We start from the raw sequence: 21,383 nt of genomic DNA, 5'->3' as shown, positions 1-21,383 counted from the left end.
AGAGCCAGCCCACGTTTGGAGAGTTTTGAGAAGTGTTTGTTATATAGCATTACTAGCAGAAGTCGGATAATTTCTCTTCTGGGAAGAAAATCAGAAAATGCGTGGGCTGAATCTGTCCATCATTGGTTAATTTCTTGAGTTAACCACTACCAAGCCACTGACAGTGGTTCCAACGGTGGGCGGAACAATTTTATGGTGTTGTACTGATGCCAGCTCTTCATCGCTGGCACAAGTCCTGTTTCTTTGTGGAAATGTGTAAAATGAGTTCTAGCGTCAGCACCAGCACAGCATCCAGGGAAGAGAAGCACAGAGGGCTTTGCTGAGGTAGACGTCAAGCCAAACTGAAATAAAACTAATTGTGTTTAAGAGACTTAAGGACCTTTTATAAAATCCCAGACCTTTGAAAGACCTTAATAAGATTTCATCAGGTGGTTGAACGCATGGGTTATCAAATGAGCTCTGAAGAGATGTCAAACTATCTAAATGTCCTAAAGTTCCTCTAAAACATCTTCAATGATGACTCTAAGCATCTGAAAGACCTTTAACAGCGTATCAACAATAGGAACCTAAAGAACTTAAGTTTGCTGCTCTTCCCAGGTCCCCTAAACAATGTCTAGAAGTTTCAGACTGATTACCAGGATTACCAGGGTATCCTTAGAGGTCCTGGCTCCCAAGAACTTAAGGAGGACCTCTAAAAAAACCCTCTAAAATAAATTTCCCTGTAACCAACGAAAGCTTTTAGAGACCATATTGTGGTGGCTTTAACCGGTCGAACGCACACAGGTTGTTAAACATCTAGTAAGATATTTCTTTGTAGGACGGATCATTTCACAGATGATTTGACATGTTTAACCATTTCAAAGTCCTAAAAGAATAAAGGTCCTAAAGGCAAAGCTATCTTAAAAGAGCCTAGAAATATTTTAACTCCCTAAAAAGAACCTGGAGAACTTGTGCTCTCGTTCTTGCTCATAACAAACCTCTAGAACATCAACATCTTTAACATCTCCAAAGAACTTTGTGTTTTTGAACATCTATTCCTTTTTACCTTTTCTAAGATAATCATTTATTTGTTTTTGTGAAGGTGCTCAGCGATGCTGCTTGCCAGACGCACTCGTTTGACTCTCAGACAGTCTGAGACTTGTAAATTCTACTTGTGCTTTACTGGACGAAATTTTGCACTGGAGTCAACAATGTCAGAGCGCAGTCAGGCCTACGGTCCACTTTACACGTCTGTCCTGTCCTTTTTACTTGATTTAGGTTTTTAGTTTCACCCACAGAGTGTAGGAAAGCTTTCTGCCGCTCAGCAAAGTCTTAAATCCTCCAGAGAGGACGGAGTTTGTGCTGTGGGAAACGGCGAGTCTTTAACCGACTGCCGAGCCCTGAAGGAGACAGAAAACAGACATCTTGTGCAGCTAAGTGGGGCATTTTTCTGACAGCAGCAGACAGTCTGAGCGTCTCTGCAGCTTTCTGTGAGGTTGTCCGACACCACTGAGACAACTTTACAACTTCAACAAGGCTGAGAGCATCTGTGCAGAGACACCGGCCCCATCCTGAACTGTCACTGCTCACATTTGCTTTAATCCTGCACCAGTCCTGCTTCCTGTCTCCGTGCTGTTTATCTCTCCTGCCTGAGAATAAAAACCCTGGAAATGAACAGATTGTGTTTGCTGCGTTATGAAATCAAAACAGCGTTCAGCTTATTTTCAGCTCCAGATAACAATAATAACAGCGGCGCCACAGGCTGCAGAGAGCAGGCTGGCACATATGGAGGTGTGACCGAGGATGAGTTTCATAAGCAGCAGAGAATATGTAAAAGAAATGAAATATTTATCAGATACCTGTTGCCTATGGGTATTAATATGGTTATTTATTTTAGTATGGAGTCCCCGTTAAAGGCTGAATAACCAATCTGTCTGGATACATGTGAATATTGTTTACAGAGGTGTGAAAAATCAGACTCTTGATTTTGATATTCCAACACCTGAACTCAGATCTGAGATACAGTAAAGACGTGATAATTGGAGGTGAGCTTCCCTCCCTCCAAGACATCTACAGGAAGCGGTGCCTGAGGAAAGCGGGGAGGATCATCAAGGACTCCAGTCACCCCAGCCATAAACTGTTCAGACTGCTTCCATCAGGAAGGAGGTTCTGCAGCATCCGGTCCCGTACCAGCAGACTGAGAGACAGCTTCTTCCACCAGGCCATCAGACTGCTGAACACGTCATAGACACCTCAGCTTCACTACTGGAACTTCAACACTATGCACTCCATACTGTATATAAATGCCACTTGTTTTGCACATATTCAACTCTGTATATTTTATATATTTTATTATTATTATTATTATTATTATTATTATTTTATTTTATTTTTTTTACTATTTAATTTGTAAAAATGTGTATACACACACACACACACACACACACACACACACACACACACACACACACACACACACACACACACACGTAGGAAAATATTTAGTATACACATCCAGAAATGCATACACTATTATATATTGTACATATATTTATTAGTTTCAGGTTGGCCATTCTTGTATTTTGCTCGTTTGTGTTGTTGTGTTTGCACATCTCTGTTGCTTGTGGGGCTCGCACACAAGAATTTCACTCGCATGTGCTGTGCCAGTGTGCCTGCACATGTGATGTGACAATAAAAAAGTGATTTGATTTGATTTGATTTGACATCAAAGCTTTCTCAGACTCACAATGAGTTTTCATTCATACGTGATCGATATTTGAACATTCAAAGCCACCTGAGTCTGCAGCGTGCCAACAGGTTTCTACAGCGTTGCAAATCTCTGCTTAAAACTTAGTCTCTTCTGTAGCCACCGACTATCAAATATGATTATAGAACTCATTTTATTTTGTTGATTCTGGTTCCAAAATTACTTTTGCTCAAAAACACAAAAGCTTTCAGACCATTAAAAATGTTTTGCTGGTGGATTTTTAATTATTTCTAAATTTTTAACTGATCCTTTCGTGGAGCTACTAACTAACTTATTATTAATGAGTAATAGAGCAAATATCAAACTGCAATAGATAATGGAAGACCGTATGTGATGTTTCCAAATGAGTCTTTAAAATGCATCCAAATTATTTTTGGGAGACAGAAAAGAGGAACAACAAAGACGACACATGGTGAGTGTAGCTGCACTGAGCAGGGGTCTTCTTCTTCTTTTTTTTGACATTATTTGGAGACGTATTTGAAGACAGAAGACAACAAACATAAATATATTGTTGGTTTTTGTCTTTTTAATCATTACTGTATTAAGTTTGTTTATCAGGTGTGAGGTTTTCAGGAGTAAGAGTGCAAATGAGAAGAGAAACACAGCATTTCTGAAAGCAGTCGACTCAACAGTCACGCACACATCTCAATAAACATTTGCACTAAAGCCTCATCAGGCAGCTTCGGAAAAGACATTTGATGAAATGAACAGAATAAAACTGAAGACATTCCTGTATAAATGCACTCTCACACTGTTTTCAGTTCTTTGCAATAACTGTTATGCCAGAGCTGAAATTACTTTCAGCGCTGATGAACTGAAGCTCGGTAATAACGCAGCGTGAAGACTCACTTCTTCTAAACGCTGCCTTGCGACCGTTCCCAGTCCTACAGCTTCACAGCTAAACACCTTCGACACAGCCGAGTTTGACATTCGACAACGAACAAACAAATGATTCACAGGTGAGAGTCACACTGACGACTGATAACATCACATGGCTCCATCCGAGTGACAAAGAAAGCTGAGTACTTTATCAAAACCCCTTATAAATGGAGAACAAACACCTTGATTGTTTCAAGATGGACTGCAATCAAACAGGTGAACTTCAATCTCTTCCTTTCATCCGAACCAAAGAACTAAAAGAGCCTCAAGTGATTTAAAACATGAATAAGACAATTGTCTCTCTATCTTTCCTTCTAACCTCCTTAAATAGAAACTCTAGAAAGCAATCAAAGCCCCAAAAGCAATTTTAAAACATTAATGCAGCCCTTTCCTCTCAGCAGGGGAAACAAAAGCCCTCAAACAGTCCACCGGTATTCCTTTCCTGTCATTCTGTCCTGTCTCTCTTAATTCCCTTCCCTGACTTCCTTCCTTTCCCACAGAGTACCCAACTCAAACAGGAGCGCAAACATATTCACAACAGCTTTTCCTCCTCGGTAGACTAATCATCCGTTCTTTCCTCCTACCTTCTTCAGCTGTCCACTCCGGGTTCCCACGAACACCACCGTGTGCTCCCCGTAGGTGTATGCGGCCACGGCGCCCATGCCCTCGGTCCGGTCCTCGTACAGCGGCTGTCCCTCGATCACCCTCAGGCCTCCGAGCGGCTGGTTCAGTACCAAACCGCAGAAATCATCTCCGATCTGCTTCGGCTGTGGACCAGAGGGAAAAGGTGGCATTATTAGAAAATATCAGCTTCAGATGAAAAATAAGAGGAAGCTGCCGCTTTCCAAAGCCACCTAATACCAGCGTTATTGATCTGGTGCCCGCCTTCAATCCATTAGGCGGGGGATCAGTATCGGCTCTCGACAATAGCACGAGATGTGGCCCCTTAACTAAAGTTAAAGCAGCTTGAGAGCAAGATGTACAGAACGAGTCGTCCAGAAGACAAAAGCACAGACACGCACTTTGGTGGTATGGTATTTAAATAGACAATTTAATGCAGATTTTTCTTTGGTCAGATGTTCAAAAGTCATTTAAAAGATCAATATAAATGATTATAAACAAAACCCTATGTGATCGCTTTGTTTACTTCTTATATTCCCATCGTGATTCTTAATGCGCTGCAGACACCAGTGTTTTAATAGGAGACTGCAGGACCACATGGACGTCACAGTCTACACAAATCATGACTGCTCAGGCCTAACGGTGACTTTAGACCAGCGATCCTCAACCTTTTTGCGCTACGGACCGGTTTAATGTTAGACAATACTTTAAGGTGTCGCGGATAAATACAGCAAAATAAAATGATGCGACCAAGAAAAATCTGCAGTATTCTGTAAATATAATAATAAACACAAATTCACTGAGTAATTGTGTAACTTTATTAGCAGCGTCCTCCTGAAATGCACCAATAACATTGAGCGTAACATCCTCCTCTCTGCCCCTTAATGCTCTCTGGTCGCTATGGTAACCTGTAAATATTTCTTTCAAAATAACACAAAACTACAACACGGGAAAAACCCTGAAAACCATAAATTTCACGCCCGAGCCTCAACTCTCGCGGCCCGGTACCAAACGACTCGTGGCCCGGGGGTTGGGGACCGCTGCTTTAGAAAGCACAGCTTCTTTTTAATTCACAGTTTGACTGCTTGATCAAAACAAAAACCATTGTCGCCGTTAAACCGCTCAATGTTATCAACCATTAACTTCACCTCTGAACACCGCGGGAGAAACACAGTGCATTTATGCTTCTGCGTTAAATCTATGTCATAGTTATGTCACATGACCCCTTTGAGACCCTGTGCTGTAATCTATGTTCAGGTATCTGTGCACCTGCGCAGAAATGGAACTGTGCATCACTTCAACGCGGCCTGTTCAGCACTGCATTTCCATCTACTTCGTCTGCCACCAGGTTTTGCATTGACTGGAAGAGAAAAGATCAACTTGCGGAGAGAAATTCCACCTGCCTGTTGGTGCTTTGATGGTGAAACTGCAGAGCAACATAGACAAACTGTACACAAGTACACGCTGCCTACGGCCACTCTCACAGACTGCATCGTAGAATTCGAAATCAAGCTTTAGATGTAGGGTTAAGAGCCAATTACACTCTGCTGCAGACACGGACGTGGACAGCTGAAGACATCACGGCCAAGTAATCATTCCTGTTATACTTCTTGGACATGCGTCTAAAAAGGTTCATGTGTACTTGCTGCAGAGTGTGCATGGTCACAAACATCTGTTGGCATGCAAACATCCTTTCAGAACTCTCTCTCTTGTGCTCTCTGATGGATGACGACATTTAACGATAATGCAAAATAACTGCTTTTCATGCAGAGTGGACAGGTCTCAAGCTACCGATGAGTGCACTGATTGACATATGACAGGGTAGTACAGACAGAGTGCTCTAAAACCAATCAGTGACAGAGAGATCCATGATGAGTGAATCACCTACTTAGGGTTAGGTTGCATTTTAGCCTCATACTTAGCAAGCACAGCTCCAGAAAATAGATGTTAGCTTTCAAATAAAGTCTCTAACACTCGGTTATAAGATTTCCATTAGATTGTACCAGGCACCTCAAACGTCTACATAAAAGGGATGAAACCAAACCCAGTCGCTGTCCTCCAGGTGGATATTTCAGGTTAACAAACAAACATCATGTTTTTATTAAACTTTAACACACTGATAGATTACATGAAACTTTAAATACAAATGTAAGGAAAAGCAAGTAAAAAATGAGCAAATGTGGGGTGCATGGTGGAGGACAAAGGGCTGTAGAGCCAAAGCGCTTCATGCTTCTGTATGTTGCCCACAGGGCAGAGTGTATGGAACAGGGAGGAGACGAGTTATTACAGAGTCCACATACACTCAGAGGGTAGCTAACACCCTGTCATTAGCGGGTTAAGGCCTTGATGCATCACAGCGACCGTACAGGGTGGAAAGTCTGAAACCCAAATGTTCGAGCCAACACTCCACTGGCAAGTTTATCTCCATTTTTGCACATCAAAAAATAGAGATAAATACCTTTTACATCTTAAAGGTTCACTCCTGGGAATAGCAGTCAGAATGGTTTCAGGTTGTTTGGATTAGATAAAAAGTTTCCCTCGCCATCATAAATCCCTCGTGACACCTTCAGCTCTCAGTTGGTCCAAATCATCCTTCTTCAAAGATGACTTTCGGCTCAAATTCACTTTCACACAGCAACATCTGACTATCAAACATCTTCTGTCGTGTGACCTGTCAGCTAAGTGTTGATTCACTTAAAAGATTTCTGGCTTCTATTCAACGTTTAATGTTTTCAGCTGAAACCTGTGTGATGCCGACACAGGACAAATCAGAAGTCTAAAGTCTTAAAAAGGCTCAAATGCTCAAAGCAGAGATACTCAGCTGGTTAATAAAGAAACAACATTTATTTTCAAATCAACTCACTTATTAATTAGCCAGGACGGACCACACGCCATGTAAACGGTATATTTAACTGTCCAAATACTTCAGCCAACTCTTTGTGTAACATAGAAGACAGTTTGAGTCTCTTCAGTTTTATTAAGTGAGATATTAAATGGTCCCTGGACAAGTTCACGCCCTAGTGCAGTGGTTCCCAAACTTTTTTCGCCTGGCCCCCTCTGTTTTGCAAGAAAAATGTTCGCGCCCTTCGCGCATGCACACACACACACACACGCACTAACATCCTCCAACCACACACGCCCATATTTTGCTCCACTGCGGTTTATTTCACACCTCAAATATTTAGTAAACAATTAAGCAAATACAAGTAATCTGCAGGTAGTAAGAAAATAAACTACAAACTCTTTTACGCTGCGTCCGCACCTACACGGGTATTTTTGAAAACGCAGCTGTTTCGTCCACGTAAACGGCGTTTCGAATCACCGAAAACGGAGATTTTTTTAAAACTCCTTTTTTGCGTTTATGTGTGGACGAGGAATACAGAGTTCATCACGCAACGTCAAAGGTGTGTGTCTTTTTTTCACGTCACGCTGTGGCCACGTTATTGTTTACATGAGATGAATTGCAGAATGGCAGATAGAGACAAAATACTGTTAATCTGACTATCATCAGGTTTTACAGCTTACATATACACACGCCTTGAGGCGACTTTTGTTGTGATTTGGCGCTATATAAATAAAATTGAATTGAATTGAATACACACACAGTTACTGTCCCTCCATTTAGAAAGGCAGAGGCGTCACGGTGTGATTATTTTACGTGTAGTTGTTTTTTTCCTGTGTAATAATATTCAACATTGCATCAATACATTTTTCCAAAAATGCCTCTCTGTGCAAAATGGGTTTAAAAACATAAACAGCTGTGGGATCCTGTTTGTCCGTGATTTGGACAGGGGGAACAAATCGTGGCAGGATCAGCCTGATTTGTATCCCGCTGTAACTTTACTGTATAAAGAGCTAACATCTCCAAAATGTCAGGAGCAGTTAGTCATTACAAGAAGTGTTTGTGAACTAAAAGTCAAGAATGTGGGATCCTGTTTGTCCGTGATTTGGAGAGCCCAGCGCTGCTCCCGATGAAGGGAAAACCAATTCTGCAGGGAGACCTACCTCGGCACTTGTGCAGGTGAAGCCAAAGGGAAGATGCTTCACCATATTTTCTAGTCTTTGGCTTAGAATGAAGTTTGTTTGGAAACATATTCAGCGATGCTTCATCTCCTGCTTTGCGTTTGTGAGGAGCCCCGTTGCTAGCAGTGTCCAAGCGTTGTTTTTGTTTTTCCCTTTTCATGCCACGCCCCCCCTTGCAATGGCTCTGCGCCCCCCCTAGGGTCGGGCCCCACACTTTGGGAAGGTCTGCCCTAGTGTATGCCTGGTTGCTCACCTTAAAGCCTGCAGGCCTTGAAAGCTGAGCAGTACTACCTCTGAGGTCTCGGGTCTGTTTCCTGCACATTCACTTTGCTTGCGAGGAATGCATAAGCATACTTCAAGATTTATTTACCTTCTAAGATAACAAGTGATCGACTGTAGAGGCAGGGGGGTGGTTCAGCAATTAGCAATGTTGCCTCACAACAACAGAGTCCTGGGTTAAAACCCGGGCATGGCTCTTCTGGCGGGAGTTTGCATGTTTATCTGCCAATGAAACTTTAACTCCACAGTGATCAGCTGCAGCTGGTACCGAACTAACGCTGGCAGCTGCAGACTGAAATAGTGGAACTGGAGTTCATGCACAGGATGAGGAAGTCACGTGAGTCATCAAGTTCACACACTAGTATCTATTCATTTATTCGAAGAGGCGCGCCTGTCCTACTACTGCCACGAGTACTTTAAAATGAACTGAGAGACAACTTAAGTCTTTTAAATTCTTTGTTAGCTCAGGGGTTATCATTTACTCCTCACACTATGAGAGTCCGAGGTTTAAACCCAAACAGCAGGTGATCTGGTGCTTGGATAGTACATTTCCATTCAATCTGAGCACTCAAAGCATTTTTACTACCCATGTACACACATCCATGTGTTCTTTTGTTTTTGTCTTTCTGATGGAAGCATCAGGGCAACTTGGGGTTCAGCATCTTGCCCGAGGTTTCTTCAATATGCAAGCTGAAAGAGCCAGGAATCGAACCACTGATGGTCCAATTAGCAGACGAGCTTCTCCAGCTCCTGAGCCACAGTCGTCCAATTTACCCAATGGCCCCTTATCAAATCTTCTGATCTCTTTGCCATCAGGCATGAGATTTTTTTTTTTTATGTGAAGAGCTTTTAGAGCTCACTGGTTTTGCTTCCTGGGTGCATAAAGCTATGCAACTATAGTGTTTAAACAAAGTTTATGATGCTTTCTGTTTCCTCAGCTCTCTGTGAGGGTCCTCAAAAGTTTAAAAGCTCAAATGAGACAGTGTGGGAAGAAAAAGTGCCGATGGTACGACACACACCTTGGTCTGTCTGCATCTGACGCACCCCACATTGTCATTACGCATACTGTTGACTGAGTGAGCCATCAAAGAGTCATTTGGAGCTCTGCATCTGTGTGAGGTCTTGATAAGATTTCCTCAGAATGAGGGCTTCAAACTAAAAACCATAAAAACAAAACAAGACCATCTACTCAAAGCTACAAACACACAGATGCACACACAGAGCAGAGATTGTAACGTGATGTGCAAACAGGAAACCTGCTGCTGACACTTAATGAAGAACGAGATTAAAGCACTCACACAAAAATATAAAAACACACACACACACACACACACACACACACACACACAAACTGAGACCATCCCAATGTCACATCCCATTGAAACACACACACACACTTCCTGCTGTTTTTGACAAAAGAAGGAGGTCAGAGCAGGGCCTTTGTCCCTGCTCTGACCTCCTTCTCCTGAAAACACAAACACACACACACACACACACACACACACACACACACAGTAGCATGGGTCATTAACTTATATTTCATCACTTTCATCAGCGTGTGGCTGATTGGCTGTGATTGGTTGCTTGGTTGGTTGGTTGCTTGGTTGGTTGCTGTGGGCAACTCCAACCCCACTCCACCCCTCCTTTTCCAAAACCCAGGCCCGGCTCAGAACTCGTCTCCTGGCGGGTTTCCCTGCCTGGTTGCCATGGTTACCACTGCAGGCCATTACCGCCATGAATAAGAACATCATCTACCCCCGACCTGAAATAACCCCACTGCAGACACTGAGAGGGAGGGAGAGCTCTTCCTTCTGTTCGCTCTGGCTTGTTTTTCCTGTATTTTTTCCAAGTTCACACTATTTCTCATCTTTTATCCATTTGAGCAAATGAAGTATATTCAAACTCATCTTTAGTGTGGGGACGAATCTGTCACAGTTTGTGAACCTTGGTGCCTTGTGGGGACAAAAACATTCAATTTAATAATGAAATGTAAGTGTGAAGACTTAAGGTTGGGGTAAGTCTCCAGGAAACCAGCGTAAGTCAACGTAATGTCCTCTGAAGTGACAGAAACATGACTGCGTGTGTTGCAGCCTCAGGGCAGCCTCTGGCCAGATGTTGTATTTTGCACAAAGAGACCGAAACAAAGGAAGAAGTAAAAGACGGCAAAGAGATTTCTCTCCTTTTCTTTATTTTCCTGCTAAACATGCAGGAGGAAATGGTCAGGACTATCTTTTTTTAACAATCTAATTAAAAATGTCAGTCTTTCCTCTTACACTTGGCTTTTTTGGCTTCAACAGAAATTGGGAAAATGTGGCAGGAAAACACCCGATCCTGATATTGGACTAGCCTATACTACAGAGCTGTTTAAGAAGTCCAAGACATGTCTGACCTTTAGCAGCAAATTCAAGGTCATCTCTCAAGCCTGTAGAAAGAAAGTCCAAACCACAACCTTTAGGACTAGTCTCCTGCCTGCAGCGGGTCAATCTGGGGCCCATCAGCTTATGTGTTTACTTAGAGCTTGGATAAGATCGCCAATATTTTATGATGTAGCCAGTGGTGTCATTAATTAATGCAGACATATATTAACTCATTCACTGCCAGCCATTGGCAGTGAATGAGTTAAACCCATTGACTCATTCACTGCAATTGACGGCTATAGACGTCGATGGCAGTGAATGAGTTAAAAGTGTTTTCAAACGCTAACCCGAAAGCATCTGTTCCTGACATTTCTTTTCTCCTTTCAACAGGTAGCACATGTTCTTATCCAAATATCGTCAGACCTTAGAGGCCCAGTCCAAGTCAAGTTTCAGGGCTGAAGGTGCAACTTACAGTGTGGATGCAGGGCAGCTCTTTGTTCAGTAACCACGGTAACGAGAGCCGTCCCTCTCCACGGTAACAGGAGCGGATCCTTTCTCTCATGGCCAGGTTGATGTCATGGAGGGTGAACAGACAGAGGACCGTCTCTCTTGGTGGGTTGGAGCGGTTCTTCTGACCCTGAAAATCCACAAAAGAAATTAATTCATTTAGAAATAAATTAGATATTTGCAGGTTTAAGTCCTGGACTGGCCTCTGAGCAAGGCACCCTTCAACAAAAAAAAAAAACTCAGAAAGTTCAAGCTCAGATCGAAAACATCCAGTCAGAAGAGAGGGCATCAACAGTTACCTACCTGTGAGAAGACGACAAACAGGATGTCGTCGTTTTCAGAAAGGCCGAGCGCTTGTGCCAGCCGCCGCCCTGGTTTTTGCTTGTAGGCGGCCTGGACCAATCGGTACTCTATGCCATCTTTTGTGCAGCCCAGAGGAAACTCTACATATGAGTAGAACTCGGTGTCATCAGAGCACATCCTCACAATCTTAGATGTGAAGAAGTTCTCTCCTCCGGCATCCATCTGAGTCAGCTGTGTGTCCAGCTGCAGCGTCAGGAAGTACACGTACGTGCGACTGGAGAAGCCGTAGACGTAGTAGATGTCGAAGGCAGGGTAGAGTGACAGGGTGTCGGATGGGATCTTGATCTGCGAGGAGACGAACTCATCCTGGTAAACCAGAGAGAACATATCGACGCTCTCCTCATCAACCACCAGCTTCCTGCTGGACAGCGTGGGGAAATATTCCGACTTTCCATCGATGGCGGCTCCGATGAACAAGTGGCTCTTGGTCTTCTCCAGCATCTTTCTCTTTGGGTCATCCAACCAGTGGTCTTCAACAATCACACCTGCAGAAGAAGGACAAATAGGCAGGATGCGATTAACACTGTGCCTTCCAGAATGTTCAGGACAAAGTCCTAAATTTTGTAGTTTTACAAACACTTTGCATGAACTGTTTGCAGATATTTTTTTTTTACATAGGCCTCATTTTCACAGCTTTACAATCTACTGTGATGCTGTACAGAGGTCAGTTCTATCAGCGGATAGCCAAAATAAACACATCTTCCTTTAAAACTAATCAGATACTTTTAGCTTTTTCATAATAGTAATGTAACAGAAAAATATATTGACTTTTATTCTGAAGAACATTTACTGGAACTCCTTCGTTCTCCGGCAACAAAGCTATCAACAATGCAACGCACAAACAACCTCTGGATCAGATGCTAAAGAAAGGACAAGTGTTAGCAGGCAGTGTGAGACCCATTTCCACCAGAAAAGCTCCGGCGGGTCCGATTAGCTCTTTCTTTTCAAGCAGTGTCCCACAGTGGCTGTTCCAGTACTTTAATCAAAGGTCTAACTAATTTCACTCACACCTTTTTTCCCCACTGATACCCGAGCAGAGAAAATATTCCAGCATTTGTGAATGAACCAAAAATCTGCTTTACAAAGAAATATGTGGGCAAAGTCTAGCTGTCAGTCATCTGTTGTTATGTCCTGACAGTCTTCATTCAGGTTTTTGTTCATGCCAAAAACTGCACATTATAAAAACCTGCAAAATATTTTGACACTTGATTGACGTCTGCAAGTCGAAATGCTTCTCCAGCCTGCACAGAAGTCCAGAGGGAACATTGGAGCGTATTGTTTTTATTTTAGGCATTAAAATGATTACATTGGGACAATGCATCAGTACAAAATCTGCCGAATGTTTATAATTGAGTATTTACAACAAGACAACATGAAAATAAAACTGCTATTCTATAAAATATTGTTTACAAAGAGCATGCATTAGATTCCCTCTGTTGCATTAGCTGCTGATATCACTGTAATCCAATAAAACAAACCTTCAGGGAAAAAGCAGAGACACAGTTTCACAGTGAGAGTAACTGCTGTCAAAGCCATCAGCTACTAGCTAACTTAACTGTAAAAAAACCAAAACAAAAACGTGATTCCTTGAGAAAACCTTTCGAAACAGCAATTAGTTGCTCTAACCACTAGTGGAGAAATATTGTTAACGTGAAGCTAAATGTTGACCAGATCAGCTAGTAGTATTAAATGTAGGACCAAATTAGAAACGATTCTGCAGTTAGCTGAATTCATGCTAGCCTTGGTTAGCGGCTAGCTTTTGTGATTTATCTAAAAACTATTATAAGAGACTTGGGTAGAAGTTTCCATGTTTTTTGTTTTTTTCTTGTGCAAATTGATGGATCAGTGAAGCATCATTTATGGAGCTGTGAGTGTTAGCTAGTTGTAATCACAGACTGGCTAAAAGACGCAGCTTTAGGGTCTAAAAACTGTTCGATTTCAATTCAATTTTATTTACACAGCGCCAAATCACAACAGTCGCCTCAAGGCGCTTTATATTGTAAGGTAGACCCTACAATAACACATACAGAGAAAAACCCAACAATCATATGAGCCCCTATGAGCAAGCTCTTTGGCGACAGTGGGAAGGAAAAACTCCCTTTTTACAGGAAGAAACCTCGGGTAGAACCAGGCTCATGGAGGGGCGGGGCCATGTCGCAACAAGTTGGGGTGAGAGAAAACTGAAGAAAAAGCAGACCTGCCTTAAACCTGTGTTATTTGTAGTGGGAGTCTGTGGCCATCTGTAACCCTAGTGAACCCTTTCCAGATGACCTTATTGAACCAATCACTAGATTAGGTTGCATCACTAGATTAGGTTGCATCAATTAAAACGTGGACTTCTATTTATAAATTACAGGCTAATTCAGAAAAGATTATCATCCAAGGTTTGCTCACTAGACAACAGCTGATTAACCAGAAGTGGTTATCAAATGAGCAAATGGAGTTTTAAAGTCAGCTTCACCCCTCGGTGACAAAAACGCTCAGCTTACGTCTTCATAGCATGACTTCACTAATCAATGGGTGACATCATGGTGGCTACATCCTTCTTTTCCACTGTCCAGAAGCTAATTCCTTCCAAATGTCTTAAATTGTATTACCTGTCGAGGACTCTCTAACTCCACCCCCTCTTCAGCCTTGCTTACCTGCCATCCCATCAGCCTCTCGGGCTCCAGACAGGTAGTGCTCCTTGCGGTGATGCGGTTCCCCCAGTTTGAAGAGATCCTCCAGCCTGAGGAACTGACAGACGCCCTGCCAGATGGAGCCGCATGCCACCAGTCTGTTTCCAATATAATCCACTAGTAAGAGCTTATTCACGTTATCTGACATCTCCAGTCTGAGGACAGAGGCAGACAGGTAACGCAGACAGGTGAGACAGGTGTAGACATACAGATGTAATGATATATAGAAATAAATAAGTGAGACAAGAGGGGACAAACCGATGAGCGCAGGACCTGACGCTGGGTGGAGGGTAACAGCTAGCATTGTCCTCCACAGGTCCGGTCATGTGACTCCGCAGCTCCGTCAGATTAGCTGACAGCTTCAGCACTCGGTTCACTGCTCCGACATACACCTCACCTGTACTCTGGTGGACGGTCAGGTGGGTGAGGGAGGTGTCAAAGGCCCGGTACACCACTCTGCCCGATGGCACGGAGGGAGGCGGAGGAGCAGCAGGGGCAGAGAGGATAGGGGAGGAAAAGAGGACAAGGGAGAGGAGAGGGAGGAGGAGCAGAGGAGAGGAACAGGAGAAGACCATGGTGGACACGAAGAGGAAAGGATGAAGGGGCAGAGGAGGAGAGGGGGGAGGAGGAAAAGGAGAGAAGAGCTGGCGGCAGGTCTGGTGAAGAGTCGGCTTCAGTGGGGCATGGCTGCAGGGAGAGAAAGAGGAAAACGCATTCAGAACCAGCTTCAGAATATTCATGTTTTTAAACTTTCTTTAACGTTGTAGCAATTCACTGATGGACCTCTGAGCATTAATGGCTCCATTACAAACAGGTCCTCCTCACAGACAATTCAGCTGCTTTTAAAGGCACCAATGTGACTGAATGCATGAAAAACAATGTGTATATGGTCTGTGTAAAAGATAGATAGCAGGAACTTGGATACATGGCAGAGACGAGCACTCAGCATAATGAAACTAACGCAGAAGCGACTCAATCCTTTGAGGTAAACATGCAGGAGGTCCTTTTTCTCTTCCCCCTCAGCTGGGTACATGTTTCTTTCCCACTGTCACAAAGTGATAGTTTATAGACCTCATATGATTTTGGGGGCTTTCTCTCCAATATTGGAGAGTCTTTAAATTAAATATAAAGTACTTTGAGGCGACTGATTTGCCACTGAATTGAACAGCTGCAGTTCCTGTGGTGATCACTTAAGGCTGGCTCAAAAACGTAGAGTCCCGTATCAAAAAAAGCCAACTCTGCAGCAGAAATAAACACGTTTGTAAGGTCATTTTAATTTTTATTAACTTAACCATCTGGGCAATGGAGTTAGCTGAGCAGTGTCTTGATTAAAATAAAAGTTTATATAGTATTAAATTTTTTAATTTTGACCATGTAATCTTCTAAATTCCTTGAAAGGACGTCACATCCCTGATCTGCATCTCATCCCTGGTCTGATCAGCCTCAGGTGGATCACCTGCAGGAGGATAAATGCTAAAATATGAGAGTCACGCAATGACCGCAGGAACATCTATTCTTCACAAGGCCACCTCAAACGCCAAGCAAGGTGTTTCACCAACAATAAACAGAATTATCTTCAAAATTATCCCGGCCTTAGCCTGACAGGGAGCTTTAGAAACCAACAGGCAGTATTATTTACCAGAAACACACACACAGATAGCGAGTGCAGAGATTAGCAGAGTGTGGGAGTGTAATCGAAGCAGATAGAATTATTGATCTGTTTCTGTCTGTCTTCTCACTGAATCTCTCTCATAAGCCTCAGCAGCTCCAGTAACACTAAGCTGGATGGAAACTTCACTCTTATCCTTGCAGCCAGTTCAACTCCGACTGACTGACAGTTCTAATCAACACACACACACACACACACACACACACACACACACACACACACACACACACACACGCGTAAATGCCTCGACAGTTTAATCCTAATCTACAGCGATATTAACACCAAACGCAGGACAAGTTTGGGCTGCAAGTATTGTGTTGAAAAGCCTGCAGCATTTGCGCTCAGCGTGGGTGTCCCAGTGGGAATTGAACCCTCAACTGCAGCACTGCTTTATATCAGCCTCCTGGTTTTCAGCTCAGACGCATTAATCAATACGAGAATACGAGAAACGGCGTGTGGAAACAAAGAGCTGGATTTATTTTATCTGGCTTTCAGGGGTTTCTTCTTCTGCTTTCTCAGTTACATCTGGAGTGTCTTTTTATTCATCTGAATAAGGTTTAACAGTGGAAACGCTCACTGCAGTCTCAACGGGTCAGATTTGGTAATATCTCTTTTTTAAAAGTCGCTTTTAACTCGAGTCAGGATTAGTGAGCAGGCCTACAGAGAACACATCTGTTCTGTTCAAAAATGTCTTTGAAGTGATTTAAATAGGAGCTCTTCGGCTCATTTTCAGCTCTGTACTTTCACTCCGGTGACTGCAGCGGAGCAGCTTTGCATGACTCACAGTTCAAAGAAAAAAAACAACTGTATTTATCTTATTCTGGGCTTTTATGCAACACTCTTTTCCATCCTTTGTCTAAAGAAATCCATTTAACTATACAGGGTGGGCCATTTATATGGATACACCGTAACAAAATGGGAATGTTTGGTAATATTAAAGTCCGAAGACAATTGAAAGTCTGAAGGCAATTGTCTATGGTGTGACGATACGAGATGTGCAGCACCTGAAACTACGGATACTGGACGCCTGTGCTGGCATTTTTCCTGCGGTGTTGCTATCAGTGTGTGAAGAGTGGGAGAAGAGGGTGGCATTGACAATCCAACACAATGGGCAGCACATTGAACACATTTTATAAGTGGTCAGAAACTTGTAAATAACTCATGAAAGAATAAAGTTACGTTGAAACCAAGCACACCATTGTTTTTCTTGTGACATTATCAATACGTTTGATGTGTCACATGGCCCTCTTCCTATTGAAAAAACAAAAGTTGTATCCAAGATGGCCGACTTCTAAATGGCCACCATGGTCACCACCCGTCTTGAGGAGTTTGCCCCCTCACATATACTAATGTGCCACAAACAGGACTTTAATATCATCAAACATTCCCATTTTATTACGGTGTATCCATATAAATGGCCCACCGTGTACATTAAAACATTAGCTGTTGTGGAAGAGCGTTAAAGCTGCATTCTTCCTAATAGCCAGCAGGGGGCGCGCCTCTGGTTGCAGAAAGACTTGAGGTTCTATAGACGTTTACAGGGACGCAGCGTTGCTCTGCAACCTCAGTAAACATATTCTTGATATGTCACGGATTCAGTCACTAGTTTGAAATCTGAATATGCAATATTTTCGATTGTTGACATTATCAGGGTCAGAAAGAAGAACAGAGCAGGATATGCTTATTGGTCAAAACCTGACACGTCATTAGCCAATAAACAGACAGCTTCAAAATGTCACAACAGAACTTCTTGAACCAGGCAGTGACATCAGATGGCTACAGTCATTCTTTAAATACAGTCTATGATTTTTTTCTCTGAAGGCCTGCCTCTCTGAACGCTCTCTTTCTTCTGATTGGCCGAGTGCAGGAAGTCCCCAGAAGTGAGAAAACAGTTCAAATCGAGCACAGATTAATAAATATGGTTAAACAGTCTGTGTGTGTATTTAAACCATTTGACTCTTTCATTGTATTTTAAAAGTGACTAATGTGTGCTGCACTTTGCCCAATTTTGTACATCAATAAAATATGAACTAGTTTAACCAACTAATATTTCTGGTGCTGACAATGTTTACTCATCGTGGTCAACTGATCACTAATAATACATATTCTAATCCCAGAAATCCCACAGAAGAAGCGGAAACGAATTATTTTACAACTGGGTGGAAATCTGTCTTATTTCAGGTCAGAGAGGTGCTCTGCCTTCACATGAGTGAAATTTTGAAAAACACAGAAACAAAAACGAATTAAAAAACAAACAAACACACTATATACACTGTACAATGGAATATTTAAATAAAAAAACGTGTGAAATAAGACTGCCCTGTGGGACCAAATCTCTACAAAACAAATATTTTACACAGTGCGTCCTCGCTGTAATTAACGTATTTCAAATAAATAATAAATCGCTGTTTTCAGACAAAAATGGGGAAAATGTAGCTTTGAGCCTCTCAGGTGTAAAGAGCTTCTCGTTGTCATCCCTGCTAACGATGTGAGTATTTGTGACTAATTGTCGATTCGAGGAGTTTACAAGACTCCAGGATATGCATGAGGGCTCAACGGTCAATTGAGAGCGTAATGATCAGATTAACAGCAGGTGGTAAATGTAGATTTCTGACATGCAGCATGATGGTGGATCCACTGAGGCTTAAATTTCACTGCAAAATTTGGGAGAAATGAAACGAGTCCCGTGAACAGAAACAATGTGGAGTAAACCTGGAGCTCTTTCTGAGCAGCAAACAAATCACGAGCCGCCCTGTCCTGTTAATTTTACTGTCAACATGTGAATTAGTTTCAGCAAACGGGGGAGACATGTTGGACTGAGGAGGTCCAGGCGTCTCTCTGCAGCTTCATTAATAAATGAGAAGAAGAAGAAAGAGTCTTTTTTTTTAGTGTCATTTAAGAGAGGTCCTCCTGACTGAGCTAAAACAGATCCTCCACACAGCGACTGCACAGCGCCGTGAACGACGGCTTCTAATGAGACAGAAACTGAAGGGAGGGATAATAAAGTTTTCAGCCGGGCAGCGGAGACGTACAGGAAGCCGAGTCCAACAATTAACCCCGTGACACACACACAGAAACACAAAGAGGCAGTGAAAGATCAGCACATTAGTTAATTAGCCCGCTGAGCTGAGGGGGAGACCAGAGAGAGGAGAGGTCGACAGATGGACCAGTGTGTGTGTGCGCGTGTGTGTGTGCGCGTGTGTGTGTGCGCGTGTCTCAGAGTGTGTGACGGACAGCTGGGCAGACAGAGGACACAGATAGAGTTTCTCTAACTGGACTACGATTTCACTGGATCATCCATCACCCTGGAGAACCGGAGGCTGTGACTGAGGACGAGTGATGGGACGACCCCATCAGAGCGAGGACATTTCTGCACCTTAATGGCTTGTTTGACATTTTAGACTTGGGTTTTAAAATCACATTCAGGGTAGAGCTGGCTAAATATGAAGTCCTTTTATCTGGTTGGCCTGAAATCTCACAGAAAAGCCTTCAGCTGATCCAAAACACCACCGTGACAACAGTAACAGGCACATAGGAGATTATATATTTCCCATATTAGCCAGGCAAGAGTTCAGAATTCATCTAAATACATACAAAGTCTTAATGATCAGGACCGGTCACATGTTAAAGATCTCATAGTGCCATGTGATGCTGACAAAGCTCTCAGGATGCTGAGCTGTGATTTCTACAGTTTCTAAAAGTAGAACAGGAGGCAGAACCTTCAGCCTGAAATGATGCTATAAAAATAAAATGGAACTGAACACAAACGAATATGTCACGTTATCAGTCAAGCTGAGAATAAAGTTATAGGTCTTTTAATAACAAAAGGGAAGTGGTGTGAACAAACTTGTTCCCCTTCAGCTGTGGTTGGCCTGTAAAAAAGAGCTGCATTCACTGCTTTTTGTGTTTCTTCTTTAAAAATGCCAAACAAATTTAACTTTGCTTCACAACCAAAAAGCATTTCTGGGTGGCGTCCAACCTGAAACCGGAGAGGTGAACGAACTTTCCGAAGCAAAATGGAGAAGGCGGAGAGTCTGCTGTGCCTTCGCCTGAATTGGCTCAACATAAATAAAACTGAATAAAATGGAATAAATCGATGCATCACTTTTCCTTTACGGTGATGCACTTTCACCCTCCCTAAAAGCACAAATACACTCACTGTTTGGCTTAGCTTGAGATAAGATCACAGAAAGAGCGCCTTAGGCCAGCGGGGTCCAGGAGACGTAAAACTGGCCCATGGTGTCACAAAACCCAGGTGTTGGTTGTTTGTTGGCTAAGGCGTCGGTTGCTCTCCCTGCAGCTTCCCTGCAGGTCTCCCTAAATGCAGGAGTCTTAAATAAAGTTAAATTATTCTTCAATAAATCAATGAATATTTGTGTCGAATCGCTGAGATTTTAGCATTTACCAAATTTCTGATGACGATTTCTGCGATCGAGCGGCCTGGTTTAGGTCCGGTGCGTTGGCGGCGAAACACCAGCTGTAACAGTCAGTTTGTTTCAGCAACGATCAATATCAAACGTTTCAGATGTTCTGCTGCCGCTCGGCTCGTCGTCAGGTTGGAGCTGCAGGTCGTCAACATTCATCAGGCTTCATTAATGTTCTGTTGTCAGATCTGAACCGACTACGTGACCTTTGGTTACTCGCAAATTATGAAAGCTAAACTTAATTATCAAAGGGGGGGGGGGGGGGCTTCAGAGGATTCATATTTGATAAGTGGATTTGATATTCAGAAGCAGCTCCATTAGGAAACATTTGTATGCAATTACCCACAAAAGGTTAGATTGCTGAGAGAGCAGGAAAGAGACAGAAACCACGAGTTATTGATGATCAAATAAAGTAATCAATCCAAAGCACTATGCTTCAGACAGATCTAGCACAGTCTCCTGAAATTGCCTTTGCGTAGTTTTGCAACACTGTGGCACAGAGAAGTAAGAAACCCCAAACACCACCACACACATCAGAGCGTAACAGCTGTGTATTTTGCCACATTAACACTCATGCTTCGTGGATGGATTTCAATACAGATGCTGCAACTACTTCAGTGTCTCTCTACTCAGTTAATGACTTTAAATGGCCGCTAAAACAGCTTTTAATGTGGTTAAAGCACAAATGTAAATCAATTAGTTTAAATTCATCAAACAGCAAATATCTTATTCGCCAAGTGACTAATGACATGTAGCCAATGAGCATGCAGCATCTCTGAGCTCTGCCCCAAGGCAATGACCCGAGTTTTCAAAACAAAAGATGGCAAATGGATGATC

The 21,383-nt window shown here is 42.7% G+C and overlaps 1 protein-coding gene across 1 annotated transcript in view; it reads right to left on the bottom strand.

Moving 5' to 3' along the window:
• plxna3 (plexin A3) overlaps window positions 1-21,383 on the bottom strand; it is a 140,956-nt gene that overhangs the window by 90,162 nt on the left and 29,411 nt on the right. The window contains exons 2-6 of the mRNA XM_086276859.1: window positions 14,712-15,140; window positions 14,418-14,608; window positions 11,716-12,260; window positions 11,378-11,542; window positions 4,210-4,392 (exon numbers count right to left, since the gene is read on the bottom strand). Coding sequence (XP_086132985.1) covers window positions 4,210-4,392; window positions 11,378-11,542; window positions 11,716-12,260; window positions 14,418-14,608; window positions 14,712-15,028 — 1,401 coding nt within the window. The 5' untranslated portion in view covers window positions 15,029-15,140. The remainder of the gene's footprint in view (window positions 1-4,209; window positions 4,393-11,377; window positions 11,543-11,715; window positions 12,261-14,417; window positions 14,609-14,711; window positions 15,141-21,383) is intronic.

This window comes from Aulonocara sp. 'chitande type north' Nkhata Bay, linkage group LG20, assembly GCF_057382095.1.
Source record: "Aulonocara sp. 'chitande type north' Nkhata Bay isolate Kocher_YH1m ecotype deep benthic linkage group LG20, A_spYH_male_GT1.1, whole genome shotgun sequence".
In the NCBI taxonomy this organism is placed as follows: Eukaryota; Metazoa; Chordata; class Actinopteri; order Cichliformes; family Cichlidae; genus Aulonocara; species Aulonocara sp. 'chitande type north' Nkhata Bay.
The sequence above is the reverse complement of the archived record's forward strand: the minus strand, read 5'-3'. Positions and strand labels throughout refer to the sequence as shown.